This window comes from Odocoileus virginianus, chromosome 28, assembly GCF_023699985.2.
Source record: "Odocoileus virginianus isolate 20LAN1187 ecotype Illinois chromosome 28, Ovbor_1.2, whole genome shotgun sequence".
NCBI lineage: Eukaryota > Metazoa > Chordata > Mammalia > Artiodactyla > Cervidae > Odocoileus > Odocoileus virginianus.
In genome coordinates, this window is record NC_069701.1 from 25,783,217 (window position 1) to 25,801,645 (window position 18,429).

The 18,429-nt window shown below is 54.1% G+C and overlaps 1 protein-coding gene across 3 annotated transcripts in view; it reads right to left on the reverse strand.

Annotated features, from left to right (window-relative positions):
• KIRREL3 (kirre like nephrin family adhesion molecule 3) overlaps nt 1–18,429 on the reverse strand; it is a 592,142-nt gene that overhangs the window by 33,709 nt on the left and 540,004 nt on the right. For all 3 annotated transcript variants that reach the window (XM_020912692.2, XM_070457373.1, XM_070457374.1), the window contains exon 5: nt 6,715–6,872. In XM_020912692.2, coding sequence (XP_020768351.1) covers nt 6,715–6,872 — 158 coding nt within the window. The remainder of the gene's footprint in view (nt 1–6,714; nt 6,873–18,429) is intronic.

The following is an 18,429-nucleotide window of genomic DNA, read 5'->3' on the forward strand; positions in this document are numbered from 1 at the left end:
CAATGATGGGTGTTCTTGTAAAAAGAAGAAAAGACAGGAGACACAGGAAGGAGGTTGTGGCAAGGAGGAGGCAGAAACGGGAATGATGCTGCCACAAGCTCAGGAAAGCCAGGAGCCCCTAGGGCCTAGAAGAGGCTAGAAGATTCTCCCTGGGGACTTTGGAAGAAGCACAACTCTGCCCACGCTTTGACTTCAGAGTTTTCGCCTCTACAAGCGTGAGCCAATACATTTTGGTTGTCTGAAGAACCAAGTTGTGGTACTTGGTTCCAGCAGCCCTAGAAACTAACGCAGGCCTAAAGGTCCCCTGTCTTCCTCTTGACCACGTGCTGATTCCTCATGGCAGCTGTCCTCCTTCATTGCCGGTACCCACTCCCCCCGTGGAGACCGCTTCCAGCTACTGCCCCATCAGTTTGGTACCCTGCACCCTTGACTCCCTGGTGGCCCACGAGGGTGGGGCCTAGTGGGGAGGTGCAGTGGGCAGCAGGGCCATTTCGGTTTGGGGTAGGGGCTGGACTTGCTCAGTACACCCCAGGAAGGAACTTGATCTTATTTTCCCAAGATTGGAGCTGAGGAATAGATGGACAGACTCTACTCCCTCAAAACCTCCCTGAAAATAACCACAACATCGTCTCACAGGACCCTGGAAGGAAGGGAGCCTTGTCTCCCAAATAACTGGAGAGAAAACTGAGTTTAGAGTGAGCCAGGAACTCATTGGGCAGGGCAGGGATTTGCATAGGAGAATGGTGAGCCCTGAGCCTCAACCTCCCCACCGCAGCTTCCTGAGGACCTGTAAGCCAGCCGGGCGGCGTGATCCCCTCTTCCAGGAGGTAACAGTTAGCAGATTAAGTAGCCTCCCTTTATTAGTGACATGTAGGCAGCTGGGGGCTTCCCCAGTGGCTTGGCTGGTAAAGAATCCACCTGCAATGCAGGAGACCCTGGTTCGATTCCTGGGTTGGAAAGATCCCCTGGAGAAGGGATAAGCTACCCACTCCAGTATTCTTGGGCTTTCCTGGTGGCTCAGATGGTAAAGAATCCATCTGCAATGCAGGAGACCTGATCCCTGGGTGGGGAAGATTCCCTGGTGGAGGGCATGGCAACCCACTCCAGTATTCTTGCCTGGAAAATCCCCATGGATAGAGGAGGCTGGTGGGCTACAGTCCATGGTGTCTCAAAGAGTCGGATATGACGAGCGACTAAGCACAGCATCGCGCAGGCAGCTGGATCCCGACTCTGGGTCCTCAGTTCAGTGGCCTGCACTAGGGGAAGAGGCCCGGAGCCTCCATCTAGGATAGCTCATCCCGCTGTAGACAAAGCCAGACTCAGATGTGGAGACACTCACAGCTTTTCTCCTCTGCTGGAGGAAACCGCAGGGGCCCAGGCCTGCTCTCATCCATCTTCCTTCCTGGGACTTGGGGCGGGAAGGGGGAGGGTGGCCTCAGCCCTGTGGCAGAGGGATCCGGGCGAGAGCCTGGGGGAGGGTGTCGCGGTCAGTTGCGGAAGCCGGAGGGCTGAGTGTCTGGAGCTCAGCCTCAGGCCCAGGGTGCTAATCTGGAGGCTGGTCCCAGGGGTGGTGTCAGAGTGGGCGTGGCGTCAACCGGCCCAGCCGGAACCTCTCCGCTGCACCCTAGTAACCGGCGGGCTCCTGGCTTTTCAGCAGACCTCACGCGTCTATAAATAGCCAAGCGATAATAAGCACAATTTCCTGGATGAAAATAAGACCGCGGGGTTGGGGTAGGGGAGGTGGGGAGGAAGATCCTATTGTTCTTTCCCGCTTTTCTTTACTTTTCCTTTGTGCTAACTAGGGACATTTACATAAATTTTAGTCTGCCAGGGTACCCTCAGATTGATCTGCTCGTGGGGTGCTGGGGAGCAGGGCCATCTGGGTGCCGGTAGGAGGGGAGTCAAGGGCCCGAGCTCCTAATTAGGCCCCTGACTGCTGCCCGCTCCCGGCACCCAGAGCGCTCCTCGCCCGGAAAGATGATTAATGACATATTTACTGTGTCCGGGCGTGTGCTTTTCTGGGAAATAAAAATTCTGGTTCAAGTTGTTTGTTCCACCTAATTAGAGATGGGGAGATGTGTTCATTAAACTGGGGGAGGGCACAGCGTCCGCTCCCCAGGGGAGGACCCCTCCTAGCTCCGGTGGGGGGTGGTCTGTAAAGCTTTCATGGTGTTGGGGTGGGGGAGCAGAAGTCGGGGCAAAGGAGGAGCCTGGGTCTTCTCACCTGATTTTCCTCCCTCCCTTGTTCTTTCAGCAACTCCTCGCCTCTGCTTTCTTTCTCTTGTCTTTTCCTTCACGCCTGGCTTGTCAACCTCCCCCCTTCTCACATGCAAATGAAGCCCTGGGACCTCCGGGGTCCAGGCCAGGTAGACACTTTCTGATTTTGTGATTCCTGTCACAGCCCCCCTTTCCCTGTTCTCCTGCCCCTTCTCTGGCTTCCCTCTCCTGAACTTGGCTCTGGGGACACACAGGGCCCCAGCACCCCCACCTCCTGCTTGAAAAACCTTCATTAGCACGCCCTCCCCCAGAGGGTAAGTGGGTTATTAGTGGTGAGTCGCTCATTTCTGGGGCCACCACCTCCAAGTCCTGGGGCAGCACTCCCTGCAGCTTGGTGGGCACTAGTGTGACCCTTACAGCCTCTCCTGTGGGTCCCACCTGTGTCTGCAAATATGGACCAGGAGTGGGCCAGAGTATATACCTCATCCGCTCAGGGGTGAACATGCCAGGCCAGGGGTCTGCCTGGGTGTGTGTCCACTGGCCTCTGACTCACTAGCTTCCATAGAGCTTTCCCCACTGTCCCATTGGCTTAGGGCTGATCTCTAGACCTTGCCTATCCTGCTCTGCTTTCTGTTTGTGCATCCCCCCATCACCGATGGCAGGCACCTGGCATTCAATCAGCAGTGGTAGTTGGTGAGGGGGGTGCTGGGCTTTCCGGGGGGAGGAAGACTGCACCGCGTGTAAGTTTGTCCAGTGTGGGCTGCTGCCCCCAGGGCTTCAGCTGGGCAGTCTCCAAGGCCAGAGGTGACCACTGGTGAGGGAGGAAGGAGATTTGGAGGGAGCCTAGTGGGTGGATGCCCCCGGCTTGGTGCTAAATCTGGGATGTTCATTGATATGCAAACAGCCTGGGAAGGGCTTGAGGGCCCGATTGCCTGGCAACAAGGCCCCCTCTTCTCCCTCCTCATTCACCTCGCCCACCTGCTGTGTCCCTTAATTTTTCTTTTCTTTTTTTTTTTTTTATCATCTCTCTTTGCTTCCCCTTTTAAGGCTGCCTGGGGAATCCACTGGGGCTTGTTATCACTAAGGGCTGTCGGAAGGTGGAGATTTGGGCGGTGCTTTCTGCCTCCAGACCCTGTGTCCTCACGGACTGACCCCTAGTTTTTCGTCCTGGGGCCAGGAGGGATGCTCTTCACAAAGAAGGCCAGGATGAGTGGCAGCTGGGTAGAGGCTCCAGGTGCCTAGGATGAACAGATGGATGCAGGGGGTGGGGGATGCTACGGGGACGGGTGGGGACAGAGTGCAGAGCTGAGCCGCAGCGAGGGCCCTGAGAGGTGTGGTGCCAGAGAACTCGTACGTAGCTTGGGCTCTAAGTCTGGTGGTCCTGGTGGTGGTGGGTGGGCACTCCTGGGGCAGGCAGCAGTCTGAAGTTGGAAGAAACAGAGGTGCAGAGCTGGAAGGTCAGGGGCCTCAAGGCAGACATGTACAGGTCTGTGGACATGCAAGGTCAAGCGACCCTCCCCCTGTCCACCATTTCAGGGTCAAGGCCTCCACCTTCCACCTGGTGGCGGCTGCTGGGGAGCAGCAGATGGAGCAGGAACCTGGCTGGCAGGGAAGGCTTTTCTCTGGTCTCAGCACAAACTGTCTTCCTTCCTCTTTCACAACCTGTCCTGCCTCCCCGGGTCTGCCTTCCAGATGACTGCCACGTGGCCTCCATTCTGGTGCCAGGCCCAGAGAAGACGGCCTGAGGCTGATGTCCAGGAAGAGAGGACTTGGAGAGATGGCTTTTCATCAACTCCCGTGCTTCTGCAGCCAGACACCCGCTGGGAGCCGCGAGCGCTCACCCAGGCACCTGGGCCTCGAGGGCTCTGGCTGCCCTGGGTTCAGGGAGGGGGGGCGGGGGCTGGCGGAGCACCCTTCCCCTGCAGGCCACACGGTGGAGCAGCAAAAGGAAACCTGGGCTTCTGAGCGACCTCTGGGTGGGGAGAGCAGGGTGGAGGAGACAGGGCTCTGGGAGGAAGGAGTCAAGGATGCTAGCTAATGTTTACATAGCCCTGACTCTATGCCAGGTGCTTTACAGAGTACTTTCAATGCACTATTCTTTTTTTTTTTAATTTATTTTTGGCTGGGCTGGGTCTTCATTGCTGTGCATGGGGCTTTCTCTAGTTGCAGCGAGCAGAGGCTACTCTCTGCTGTGGTGCTCAAATGCATTATTCTTCTTAAGTCTCGCAGCAATTGTAACAGGTGTCCATATTACATGGATACCTGTTATGTCATAATACCTATTATCATCATCCCATTTTGCAAATGGGGAAACTGAGGCAGAGATCTGATGTTACCATGACTTGTGATGGAGCTCAGGTGTGAACCAGGTTTGTAGGACGCCCAAGGCCTGCTGTATGATGACACTAACACTCTCACACAGGAAATGCGCTGTGCAGATCCAGTGAGGGGAGGCAGTGATCCTAACAGTCATGCTTCCCTCTGCTCATTCAAGCTTCATGACCATCCTCTGAGGCAGGTGCCATTGGTCCCATTGTACAGATGGGGACCCTGAGGCACAGCAAGGTTAGCTAGCTTGCCCATAGCCACAGAGCTAGACGGTGGTGGAGCCTGGATACGGGCTTCCCAGCTGCCAGGCCCAGGGGCTTAACTACTCACCGTGAAACAGACGCTGAGGCTTCAGCCCCAAGGGCTGTCAGGGTGGCCCCGTGGGATTTTTTTCTGTAGACGGTGAATCCTACTTGACTGTTGCACATGTGTGTCCTCTCAGCCTCTCTCCCTGTCTCTCCGTCTCTGTCTCAGCTGCTCATGCCCTCTGGCCTCTTCTCTTGCACAACCAAGAGATGTTTCTCCGCCTTTGGGACATCACAAGTGCTGAGGTCAATGGCACCTGCACTCCTGGGGGAGAGGGAGCCGCAGAGGGCTGGGCTCTGACAGCCCCCAGGGCTGAGTCCATGGGAGCTGTGGGGTCGTCCATCCTTCTCTGTAAGCCCAAGTCACAGGTCTATGGCTTGTCAGAGCTGCCAGGCCCCTGACAGAGCAATATATATATATTGCTGTGCCTCACAGTCCCCATCTGTACAAGGGGATCAATGGCACCTGCCTCAGAGGATGGTCATGAGGCTTGAATGAGCAGAGGATATATATATTCCCCCTAGATTTCATAGGGTGAAGCCCTGAACCTCTCTGGAGCATATTTGGACATGGGGCCTTTATGGAGGCAGTTTAGGCTGCACGTGTGCTAAGTTACCTTAGTCGTGTCCAACTCTGTGCGATCCTATGGACTGTATCCCACCAGGGTCCTCTGTCCATGGGATTCTCCAGGCAAGAATACTAGAGTGGGTTGCTGTGCCCTTCGCCAGGAGATCTTCCTAACTCAAGGGTCCAACCCGTGTCTCTTAGATCTCCTGCTTTGGCAGGCAGGTTCTTTACCACAAGCGCCACCTGGGAAGCCCTTCAGCTCACAGCACCTTGTGTGAACTAGAGAAAAGCACCCCAGCAGGTAGGTACAGAAGGTTCAGGGCTGGTAAGGGATTATGGGCTGCATTCAGCCCTCCTTGACCCCTGAGCCAGGTCTCTGGGACAGGAAACACCTAAACAGCTTCAGCTGGCAGCACTGGGAAGGTGGGCAGATTGAGCAAATGAGGATACAGACATCAGTTAAACTTGAATTTCGGTTAAACAATGAATACTCTTTAGTATAAGCATGGCCCGTGCAATATTTGGAACATACTTACACTGAAAAGTTATTTGTTGTTCAGAATTGATGCTTTTGAACTGTGGTGCTGGAAAAGACTCTTGAGAGTCCCTTGGACTGCAAGGAGATCAAGCCAGTCAATCCCAAAGGAAATCAACCCTGAATATTCATTGGAAGGACTGATGCTAAAGCTTCAATCCTTTGGCCACCTCATGCGAAGAAACGACTCATTGGAAAAGACCGTGAGCCTGGGAAAGATTGAGCGCAGGAGGAGAAGGAGGCGACAGGATGAGATGGTTGGGTGGCATCATCAACTTAATGGACATGAGTTTGAGCAAACTCAGGGAGACAGTGAAGGACAGGGAAGCCTGGCGTGCTGCAGTTCATGGGGTCGCAAAGACTCGGAAACGTCTGAGCAACTCAACAGCAAACCTGAGATTCACTTTTAACTGGACGTCCTGTATTTTATCTGGCAGCCCTCAGCTCTGGTCACCTCTGTCCCTGAGTTGCTTCCTCTGACCATACTCCATTCTTAGGGTTGTCACCACGCCCAGCAATTCCCCCAGGAAAGAGAGGAAGAGGAGGAGAGACAGAAAAGGTCGCATAAGTAGAGCCAGAGCACTCGAGAGAAAAAGTGACAGAGAGACCGAGAAAAAGAAAGACACAGAGAGACAAAGAGCTAGGAGCCAAAGGCGACACGAAGTCACACAGGCAGAGCAAGAGCTGCCAAGAGATGGGGAGAGCTGCCCCTGCCCCCGGCTTCCTCGTCTCCTCCGCAACACCCCCCAACCCTGCCTCACCTTGGAGTAGGTGGCTCCGTTGATCACCTCTCCCTTCCTCAGCCAGATGATGGAGGCAGCAGGCTTGGCATTGTCTGCATGGCAGGTGAGGTTGAGGGGGTCCCCAGCCCGCAGGCTGATCACAGGCCCCCCGAGGATCACCGGGTCATCAGGCGGCACTGCAGGGAGAGAGAGAGGGGAGAGGTCAGGCTGAGGGCACCCCTCCTCTTGGGCAAGGCTGAGTGGATTTTATGGAGCTGCTGACAAACAGTAATTATCATCCTTTAATAAAATGTATAATCCCCTTGTATTATAACAATAACAGTGATGACAGCAGTAATCCTGACACAGGCGTCGCGTGTTTATTTGCAGAGGACGCTCATGTCATCATCTCATTCCGCGCGGCAGCCTGCGAGGGGACAGGGCAGGCGTCATTAGCTGCGATTTGCAGATCGGAGAGCGTGCCACTGCTGCCTGGATCCTATCCTTCTTTCTAACTTCTCTCTTTTAAAACAAAGCCCTGTCACATCTGTCATCTGATTTAATCCTCACCGCAGCCTTGCGAGGTAAACATCATTATCCCAATTACTCAGATCCAGAAACCGAGGCTCAGTGGGATTAAGTGACTTGCTCAAGGTCACACAGCGGCTGAGTGGAGGAGGCCAGGGCTAGAAGCAGGTCCCCCGACACTTGGAGCACCAGGCTGGCCGCTTCCCTCGCAGGAGACAGGTGACAGGCAGACTTTCCGGGCTGAGACAGAGTTCCAGAGAGCTGTGCAACCCTGGGCATCTCCTTTGGACCTGATTCTCCCAGAGCAGTTCCAACTCCCTCCTCCCAGAGCCGGAATGAATCTCTCCTGCTTGGTCCTTCCTCTCTATTTCACGGCTGTGTGGTCCCCGCTGAGAGATGTGGGCTGCCAGGGGGAGAGTGACGCCTCCCACGGAGCCCAGCTCAGGGTCCAGTGCCTGGCGGAAGCTCCATAAACATTTGCTAAGGTGCAATCACGTCTCTGACCCCCGTGACAACCACGGGACGCTGTGTGGTCGCTGATAGTGATGGAAGACTACTGTTTGGAGAAGGGGCCCAGAGCCGCTTTTGAGGTTCATCCTTGTGGACCTCAGGGTCCACAAGGGGCTCGAGGGTCTCAGGCCCCTGCTGCGCCCTGCCTCTCCTTCCTGGACAAACCGGAAGGGGCAGGGTGCTCCCTGGAGACCGCCTGATGGGTCCCTGGTCTCCTCCCTGGGAAGGGGCTGGTCAGTCAGTTCTGCAGGCCTGAGGAGGCCTGAGCTGGGTGTTTGCTCAGTGAATGGATGACGGGGTCGTCAGGTGAGAGCTGAGGTCTTCAAGCAAAAGGACTTCTTTGTCCAGTCGTGAGAGGAAGTCCATCCTGCCACTCGGGCCCTAAACGAGCTTTTGCATCTCTGGGCTGAGGCAGCAGGCCCTGCTCACTGCAGCGAGAGAAAGCCTGTGCTTAGCAATGAAGACCCAGCACAGCCATAAATAAACCAATCTTTAAAAAGAAAGAAAGAAACTCCTGGTGACTCAGACGGTTAAGAATCTGCCTGCAATGCAGGAGAACTGGGTTTGATCCCTGGGTCGGGAAGGTCCCCTGGAGAAGGGGATGGCAACCCACTCCAGTATTTCTTGCCTGGGAGATCCCATGGACAGAGGAGCCTGGTAGGCTACAGTCCATGGGGTTGCAACGAGTTGGACGTGACTGAGCGACTAACACTCTCCCCTTCTATCCAGGAGGCTCTGGGGCAGGTAAGTATCCTGAGATGCATGCCTTGAGCCAGTGTCCCTGCCTCTCCCTTCCTGGCCTCCAGGAAGCCTGGTTCAGAACGACGGCCTGGCCGATGCCAAACCTCAAGTTTCTGTCGCTGAGGGGAAAAAAACTCTTTTGGCTTCCAAGTTGCTTTCATCAGCCTCAGGCCTCGACTGTGATCCTGGCCCAGGGAGGGAGATGGCCTCATTCGACCCTGCCCAGCCTCCCAGGAGGCCCTGGCTGCAAGCAGATGGTGGGTGTGGACCGGACGATGAGGCCAGCCCCCCACCCACCCTCCCCGTACCCCCTCATTAGCGCTGGAGGCCTCCGTGGTGCTCTGGGGCCAGAGAGCCACAGGGAGGCGGATGAGGGCTTGGGGAAGTGGGGGGTGGGTGTGACAGTGTGTGTGAGGGGGTTTTATCTCCGTGCTTCGGGCTACCCTTCCAGGAGGGCTGGCCTCCTGCTTCCTCCCTCTGTTGCCTCCCCTCGAGCCGCCCAGGATGGAGGCACTCAGACTGAGCTCGCTGAGGGCCAGGGAAACTGGAAACGACCACCCGAAGCTTTGGTAACAGCATCAGCACCTGGCCCGTCCTGTCTCCGAGGCCTCCCCAGGGTTGAGTCAAGGGGGCGGGATTGTGGACACTGCCCTAAATCAGAGGCTGAAGTGGCAAGGCAGCCCCCTGTCCGGTTTTGTTTCCTCAGCTGTCTAATGTGAAGGTACGCCAGGGGATCGCGAACGTTCCTTAGCACTGACCGGCCTTGGGCCCGAGACAGCGGTTCTCACTGCAGTTTATGATATTCCCAGAGAGGTTTTAAACGTCCTGTCACCAGGCTACACCCTGAGCAGCTGCAGCTCCATCTCAGGAGGTGGACCAGCGCGTCGGGGCTTTTCAAAGCTCCCAGAGAAGGGACTTCCCTGGTGGTCCAGTGGTTAGGGCTCCATGCTTCCACTGCAGGGGGCATTGGTTCGATCCCTGGTCAGGGAACTAAGATCCCACAAGCCACGTGGTGAGACCAAAACCAAAAATAAATGCTCCCTGTGGGTTCTGCTGTGAGACCCGGTTTGAGAACAGGCTGTCTCTGGGCCTTTGCTCAGTGAGCCAGCCTGTGATCAAGGCGTGGAGATCAAGGAGGCCTTTCTAAAAGCAAGCACAGGGAGGCTGGACCTTTCCTTCTTGCTTCTCTGGCTGTGTTTGTAATACCGGGTTAGAGGAGGCGAGAGGGGAGTGGAACTGTGCTGTGTGAGTGCGCAGGCATGCTTGCGCTCACATACACACGCACACACACACACCCTCAGAATGGGCCCTGATTACATCTTCCCGAATAAGTGGTTATCACGCCGGTTATTCATGTAACCATGCATTATTGATCGGCCTTCGCCTCGGTGCACACCAGATGGGGTAGGAGGGGGTGCGGATGGGGCTGGGGTGGGCGAGGGTGGTGGGGGATGAGGGGGGAAGGCTTGGGGGCAGCAGACTGAATAGAAATCAACAGTCCTTCTTGGCAGCTGTGGCTCCTGATGGGAGGGGACCTCTCGTTACCTCCCCATTCAGACCCGGCCTGGAGCTGGGGGGCCAGGCGGGGAGAAAGTCTCGAGCAGCCGGAGCCTGGAGATGCATTATTCATCCACCCCCCTCCTCCCAGGATTGGTTATTATCCTGAACCACTGTAGAGCTTGGTCTCCTAATTTTTAATCACAGGGAAGGTGGAAGCTTTAGCCTTTTGTGATTAATCCGGAGATAAAAATAGTTGACTGTTGTGGTGTTGAGCTTGTTGTCAGTCAGGGAAAACTCATTAACTGTTGGGTGACTGAGGCCTGGGAGGACCTGATGGAACCCAGGCCGAGCTGGTGCCCGGAGCTGGAAGTCAGCCCTGGGGGTCACTCCCTGCCTGGGATGGCGGCTGGCTCCCGGGTGCTGCTTACAGAACGGACACGTCATATGAATTCCGCAGTCCTGGGCTGGCTCTCTGCCATTTATTCACCTGTCTTCCAGGATTCTGGCAGGTGGCTGGGGGCCTTCCTCCTTCCTCTGCCCCTCTCTGGCCACCCGCCCTGTAGATGGTACCGCTTGCATCTCCCTGTGTGGGAGGGGGCCCCAGAGGACTTTCTCCCAGCTCTGCTGCCCAGGACGAGGGGGGCTCGAGCAGAGAGGCCAGAGATCACGCACATGGTTGGTCGCTCAGTCGTGTCCGACTCTGTGTGACCCCATGGAGTGTAGCCCACCAGGCTCCTCTGTCCATGGGATTCTCCAGGTAAGAATACTGGAATGGGTTTTCATGTCCTCCTCCAGGGGATCTTCCTGACCCAGGGATCGAACCCACGTCTCTTGCATCTCCTGCATTGGCAGGCTGTTTCTTCACCACTAGCGACACCTGTCCTGCTCACTAGACACTGGATTTAAAGATATTGTGTTGACTTAGGTTTTTCTATAGGATCATATGAGAAACTCAAACACACTTTTTGACCAACGCGTAGACCCCAGCATGAATGTGTTTCATAGCAGGTTCCTTTGCACGGGCAGTTCTTTAACTTGAGATGCTGGAGTTGCTTCTCCTGGATCAGTCTTACTCAGTCTTGCAGATTTAGCTAAGGGGTTACTGAGTCCATAGAGAAGATCCCTTGGAGGAGGGCATGGCAAACCCATCCCAGAATTCTTGCCTGGAGAATCCCACGGACAGAGGAGCCTGGTGGGCTACACTCCATGGGGTCGCAGAGTCAGACACGAATGAGTACAATGCATGGAGGGCCCAGTCCATGAGCTCTTTCTGCATTTCCTGGTTGGACCAAGTGACTGTTGTCTATGATCCTATAGCATCCTGGATATCATTCTCTCTCAGTATCCCACCTCTTCTATGGAAATGGTCCGGATGTGTTTGTCTCTCCCTAGACGGCAGCCTCCTTCATCCTGGTCCTCATCACCTGGGAGAGCACCTGCTGATCCAGGGTGGTTTCACACACGTTTGCTGAGCAGAACCTGGCTCGAGTCCACCCCTTTAAAGCGGTGCAATGTGTGCACAGAGTTATATAATTTGACAACCTTCACCTTCTTATCTGGAAAGTGAGGCAATAAAGATACCTGTGGGTTGTTGTTGGATTACTTTTATGATATGAAGAATGAAGGGGGAGCTTGATAAGGGCTAGATAAATATTGAGGATCAGGTCCAGTTTTTGAGAACAATATTTAGTTTTGTTTCTGCAAATGACACCGGGCCAAGGGCCCTCTTGTTTTATTCTCAAAATAAAACCAAGTATCCTTCGAAACTGGAGAAGGAAATGGCAACCCACTTCCAGTATTCTTGCCTGGGAAATCCCATGGACAAAGGAGCCTGGCGGGCTACAGTTCATGAGGTCACAAAGAGTCGGACATGAGTGAACACACACACACACATCCTTCTAAACAGCTGCTATTAGGACTTCCATTTTATAGATTAGGAAACTGGGGCTCCGAGTGAGCAAATGACTTTGCTAAATAACACAACAGTTAAGGGCTGGAATTTAGAACCAAGTTTATCTGACCCTATGATAGGTACACTCTACCAGCATCAGAGCAGCATACAGACCTGCCCGTGAAACTGGAGCTCTGGTCAACTCTCCTGCCTGGGTCCTGGCTCTTTATCCCAATGCATTCAGACCCTGCATTCCTGTCCCCCAGCCTGACTTCAGAGGGCTCAATGGAGCACCGGCCTGGCTCCCAGTGTGCTGGAGAGATGGCTGCTAAGGGAGGGGAGGAAGGTTTCTGCCATTCACATCCCGCTTTGCTCACTTTTTCCATTCTACCCTGTCTTCGGGTTCTGAGCCCCGTGTGATCCCTGCAGCCAGCGGCCTCGAGCACATCGATGTGCCACCTGATGGCCAAAGTGTGGAACCACAGACTGTAAAGACAGGACTGAGATGTGCCCGTTTTTAAGAGTCAGCTTGTCAGGGCCAGCAGGCATTTGGAAAATCCACACTGAGTACCTACCGTGCACCTGGCCCTGTTTGAAGAAGCAGGGACGCAAAACTCTTGCCTAAGTGGAGTTTATATTCAAGTGGAAGAGACAGACAATAAACGAATAAATACACAATACAGTAAGTCTGCTACGTACAAACCTTCAAGTTGAGAACTTTGAAAGATGTGAACGTGCATCACGATCCAGCAAGGGACCGGAACCTGGGCCATCAGCATCAGGTGTGAGTGACATTGCAGCCTGTCCCCCGTCTCCTACTGCTGACGATCCTTCAGCTCTACCATCTCCCGCCTCTTCTCCCTTCTCCCGCCAGTAACTCGTCTTGTCTGTTCACTTAGGCCGGCCTCTGTGTGCTGGGGTGATCTGCTATCCTGCCTGCTTGGCTCTCCCTCCTCTCCCCTCCACGACACTCTGCTCACGAGAGTGGGGCCATCACACTAGGAAGATGCAAGGGCATGAGTGTGCCCACCTGACCCCGTGTGATCATCTCAGCCGGGCACGGCCACATCAGTGACTTGTAGAATCATTACGTTTGCGAAGGCTAACGGATATGCTCAGCAGTAACCTACTGTCTGGTGAGTTCCTGAAAGACTGCCCAGAGCTCTGGGCTCCTGAAGTTGCCCCAGCACTGGGTCCTCAGCAGCGAATCTGTCTGCTCCACCCCTACCCTTTCGACCTCCCTGATGCCGGTGACTGGCTCCATCTCTGCTTCTGTGTCCACTGCTCCCCGCTGCTCCAGGGTAAAAGCCAGTTCCTCCGCATGGAGCCCAGCCAAGGCTTTCTCTAGGCCTTCTCTCTTCAACTTCCTCCCGTGTTTTCGCTGGACGGGTCTGTGCACCTGTCTGCAAGGATACCCTGGCCTTTACAACAACAAGCTTTGTGAAGTTCCCTCTGCTGACAGTGTCTTAATCCTGAGATGTAACTGCCTGGGATCCTGTCCTCTCTCCAGCCCAAAGGCCACTTTGCCTGGTTAGCTTTGGTCATTCTTTTTATTTTTTTTGGCCACACCGTGCAACATGTGGGATCTTAAGTTTCCCGACCAGGAATTGATCCCACACCCCCTGCATCGGAAGCACAGAGTCTTAACCACTGGACCACCAGGGAAGTCCAGGTCATTATTTTCTATCACCTCCTCCAGGAAGCCCTCTCTCAAGGTCAGCCCCAGCCTTAAGACCATGTGCTACCTCCATGAGAGCTTATGTGGCTCTTGGTGCCATTGGCCATCCCACAGCTGTGAGCTCTTTGAGGGCTGGTTCTTGTTGGATTCTTCTTTCTACCCCTATACTCAGTAGAGAGTGCAGCTCAGAGCAAGCCTCAATACATCTTGGTTTTCTAGTGCCTTGCCTGACCCAACTGAGCAGGAAGCAAGTGTCCACACTCCCTTAGCACCAGCCTTTTGTGTTGGCACCCACTGCAGTCCCTGAGATGCTAATCTGTAGAACCTGTTTCAGGTTCCCAATAGCTCCAGAGGAGGGGTCTTAATGCATCTTTGCATTTATACCACCTCCTAGGATATTACCTTGGATGTACTGATGGTAATATGAAAACAACAATGACAAATAGTAATAATGTAGATAATAGCTAACATTGCTATAGAGCTTACAACACTTTCAGAACTCTTCCAGTGCTCCAAAAGTCATCATTTAATCCTTTCAACAGCGCTATACAAAGTATGTGTGTGTGTTAGCCTCTCAGACGTGTCTGACTCTTTGCAACTCCCATGGACTGTAGCCCGCCAGGCTCTGTCCATGGAATTTTCCAGGCAAGAATACTGGAGTAGGTTGCCATTTCCTCCTCCAGGGGATCTTTCTGACCCAAGGATCGAACCCGTGACTTCTGTGTCTCCAGCATTGGCAAGCCAATTCTTTAACGCTAGCACCACCTGGGAAGCCTTGTACAAGGTAGACACACTTAGGTGTAGTTTAGAGATGAGGAAACAGAGGCACAGAGGGGTCAAGTTACTTGCCCAGCGTCACACAGCTAGTAAGCAGCGGAGTTTGGAGACGTGTGGGGTTGCCAGATTTAGTACATAAAAGTACAGGGCATCCAGATAAGTTAGAATTTCAGATAAGCCACAGATAATTTTTAGTATGTTTATTTGAGGTTCAAATATAACCAGGCATCCTATATTTTCTCTGGCAATCCTATACATGGGTTTATTAGATAGATGTAATTTACTAAATGTAGGTGTCTTTGGGCTTCCCTAAGTGGCTCAGATGGTAAAGAATCTGTCTGCAATGTGGGAGACCTAGGTTCGGTTCCTGGGTTTGGAAGATCCCCTGAAGGAGGGCATGGCAATCCACTCCAGTATTCTTGCCTGAGAATCCCCGTGAAAGAGGAGCCTGGCGGGCTACAGTCCATGGGGTTGCACAGATTTGGACAGGATTGAGCACACACACAGTACAGGTGTCTTTACCTCCTCTTTGGATCCTCCCCACTCAGTCAGGTCTGCCTAAAGGAGATTTAGGTAGGATGCAAATAGGGTCTTTTTAAGGTATGTCATCCACGGACGTGGCACCATCTCCCAGACACTTTTCCTGGGAGGTTGGAGGCAGAGGGACCAGAGGAGAAGGGTCTGGAGGCTGCGTTTTAGCTCCAGCCCTGCCCCAAGCCTGGTGGTGCCTGGACTAGCTGAGCTCAGGGAACCCTGACCCCGGTGACCTGCAAAGGTCAGGACACAGGAAAGCCTGCTTCTCACCCGGAGCTCTTGAAAGTGGGGAAAAGACGGGAGGCACGTGCCTTGCTCGGCTCCTGGCCGCCTGATGGTGGGCAGGTCCTTCATTCTCTGGGCAAGATAGCATGGATGGCATAGATGTGACAGTCTCTATTTCACAGGGCCGGGTGCTGATGACCCGGGTGAACACGAGCTCCTTGTCCCAGAGCTCAGGACTGTACAGGGGCTCAGCCCTTGTTAACTGCCCACGGGGTCACTGTCTGCTCAGCAAGTCAGTCCACGGGGTCACTGTCTGCTCAGCAAGTCAGTCCACGGGGTCACTGTCTGCTCAGCAAGTCAGTCCACGCGGACACAGAGCAGCGACTGCATGTGGAATCACTGTTTCAACCTTTTGTTCTTTCTGCTGCCTCCTTCTTCTGCACCCCAGCCTCGGCTCCCTAGACGGAGGTCAGCACCTCCCCTCAAAGCAACGACAGCACCCAGGGGATGAGGAGGGGTAAGAGGCTGGGACAGGCAGGGCCTGGGAGGAGGGGTGCGGGCAGGGACACAGATGCCTCAGGGACAAAGTCAAACAAAGTCACTTGTCTCCCCCTCAAATCAGGCAGGGTGTGCACTCTGTTTCCTTCCGATTAAACCCTGAAAGGGACAGAGCCGTCTCATCAGTGAGGACCTGCTGTTGAGGAGACGGATGCTCATTAATCCCGAGCAAACAAACGAGTCACAGGATGTGTGCCAGGCAGGGGGGTGGGGTGAGAGAGCAGGAGGGCGCAGACAGGGGCTCCATGCAGCAGAGGGAGGGTGTGTGTGCGCGCATGCGTGTGCGCCTGTGTGTGCACATGTGCCTGTGTGTGCTTGTGTGTGTGCCTGCATGTGTGTGTGTGTGCACATGTGCTTTGTGTGTGCTTGTGTGTGTGCCTGTTTGTGTGTGTTCTATGTGTCTTTGTGTGTGTACATGTGCCTGTGTGTGCTTGTGTGTGTGCCTGCATGTGTGTCTGTGTGTCTCTGTGTGTGTGTACATGTGCCTGTGTGTGCTTGTGTGTGTGCCTGCATGTGTGTGTGTGTGCACATGTGCCTGTGTGTGCTTGTGTGTGTGCCTGTTTGTGTGTGTTCTATGTGTCTGTGTGTGTGCACATGTGCCTGTGTGTGCTTGTGTGTGTGCCTGCATGTGTGTGTGCACATGTGCCTGTGTGTGCTTGTGTGTGTGCCTGCATGTGTGTGTGTGTGCACATGTGCCTGTGTGTGCTTGTGTGTGTGCCTGCATGTGTGTGTTCTATGTGTCTGTGTGTGTGTGCACATGTGCCTGTGTGTGCTTGTGTGTGTGCACCTGTGTGTGAACATGTGCCTGTGTGTGCTTGTGTGTGTGCCTGCATGTGTGTCTCTGTGTGTGCACGTGTGCTTTGTGTGTGCTTGTGTGTGTGCCTGCATGTGTGTGTGTGCACATGTGCCTGTGTGTGCTTGTGTGTGTGCCTGCATGTGTGTCTGTGTGTGCACATGTGCCTGTGTGTGCTTGTGTGTGTGCCTGCATGTGTGTGTGTGTGTGCACATGTGCCTGTGTGTGCTTGTGTGTGCGCCTGTTTGTGTGTGTTCTATGTGTCTGTGTGTGTGTGCACATGTGCCTGTGTGTGCTTGTGTGTGTGCACCTGTGTGTGAACATGTGCCTGTGTGTGCTTGTGTGTGTGCCTGCATGTGTGTCTCTGTGTGTGCACGTGTGCTTTGTGTGTGCTTGTGTGTGTGCCTGTTTGTGTGTGTTCTATGTGTCTGTGCCTGTGTGTGTGTTCACAGCAGGGGCTGACATGTAATGGTGTGTCGAGGGCAGGTGTGGGGGCACGTGGGACCCTGGGGACAGGTGCGGGGGGACATCCCTCAGGCCACCTGGGAGGTGGGTTGTCCTGAGGAGGAAGGGACTTCTCCCGCTCCAGCTTGGCTCCTGTGCAGATGGCCGTAGTGGGGAGTGAATGCCTTTCTCAGGCCCGTGTCTGCCTTGCAGCATTCCCCAAATTACTCTAGCTGGTGTTAACCTTAACTTGAGTTTGGGCTTCTCCTGCTCCACCTAGCTGGGTCTGGGGTGGGGGAAGTCTGGCATGGTGGAGCAGTTGCTATATACTGGTTTAAATCTTACAGTGATCTCGTGGCAGTGGGCCTCGTAGCATCCTTATTTTACAGATAGGGAAGCCAAGGCACAGACTGGCAGACCACTTGGGACCAGTCACACAGTTATGAGTTGGGGGACCCAGGCATCTGACTCAGGCCGCTGAGGGCCCGGCTACCCTCACCTAGCTCGCCTAGCCTCGGTGCAGCCCAGCTGCACCCGGGTGGGATGCTGTCTGTGTCCTCTGCCCTTTCACAGCATCATGGAGTCCGTCCTGACCCAGCACAACAATGCCCGAGGGACTCAAGTGGGTCTGGGCTGATCCCGTAAATAGAAAGCAGAACTGATACGGTTGGTTTTGCTACAGGCTCCCATCCAGCAAATCTGTGTCCTCAAGAGGCTCTGTGGCAGACAGAGAACAAATGTGTGGACACCAAGTGGGGAAAAGGCAGGTGGGATGGGTTGGGAGATTGGGGTTGACACCTACGCACACGTATGAAATAGACCACTAATGAGAACCTACGGTACCACAGGGAACTCGACTCAGGGCTCTGTGGGGCGCTAAATGGGAAGGAAGTCCAAAAAAGAGGAGATATATGTATGTATATATAGGCTTCCCAGGTGGTACCAGTGGTAAAGAACCCATCTGCCAATGCAGGAGACATAAGAGACATGAGTTCGATCCCTGGGTTGGGAAGATCCCCTGGAGGAAGGCATGGCAACCCACTCCAGTATTCTTGCCTGGAGAATCCTATGGACAGAGGAGCCTGGCGGGCTACAGTCCATGGGGTCACAAAGAGTGGGACACGACTGATGCGACTTGGCGTGCACGTGTATGTGTAGCTGATTCACTTTGCTTTACAGCAGGAACTAACACAACATTGTAAAGCAACTGTACTCCAATAAAAATTAATTGAAAAAAAAAAAAAAATCTGTGGCTTCACTAAGGAGGCAAGTAAGGTCAGTGGAACCTTCTTGACTAATACTTGTAGCTTCAGGAAATTGAGGGGCACGGGGGAGAGGGTCACCTCATTAAGGAGATTAAAAAATAAACACACGAAATCGCAATAATTGGCCTTTAAGATGGGGGATTAGGAATACTGACTTTTGCATTATAAAACTGTGTGTTTGTTCCTCTGGTAGCTGGCTGAAGCAGTGTGGGGAAGACGAGAAGACAGAACGGACGGAGACACTTCGGTTTGGAACAGACGGACAGACAGGCAGGCCAAGAGGACAAGGAGAGATGAAGCCCGGTGATGG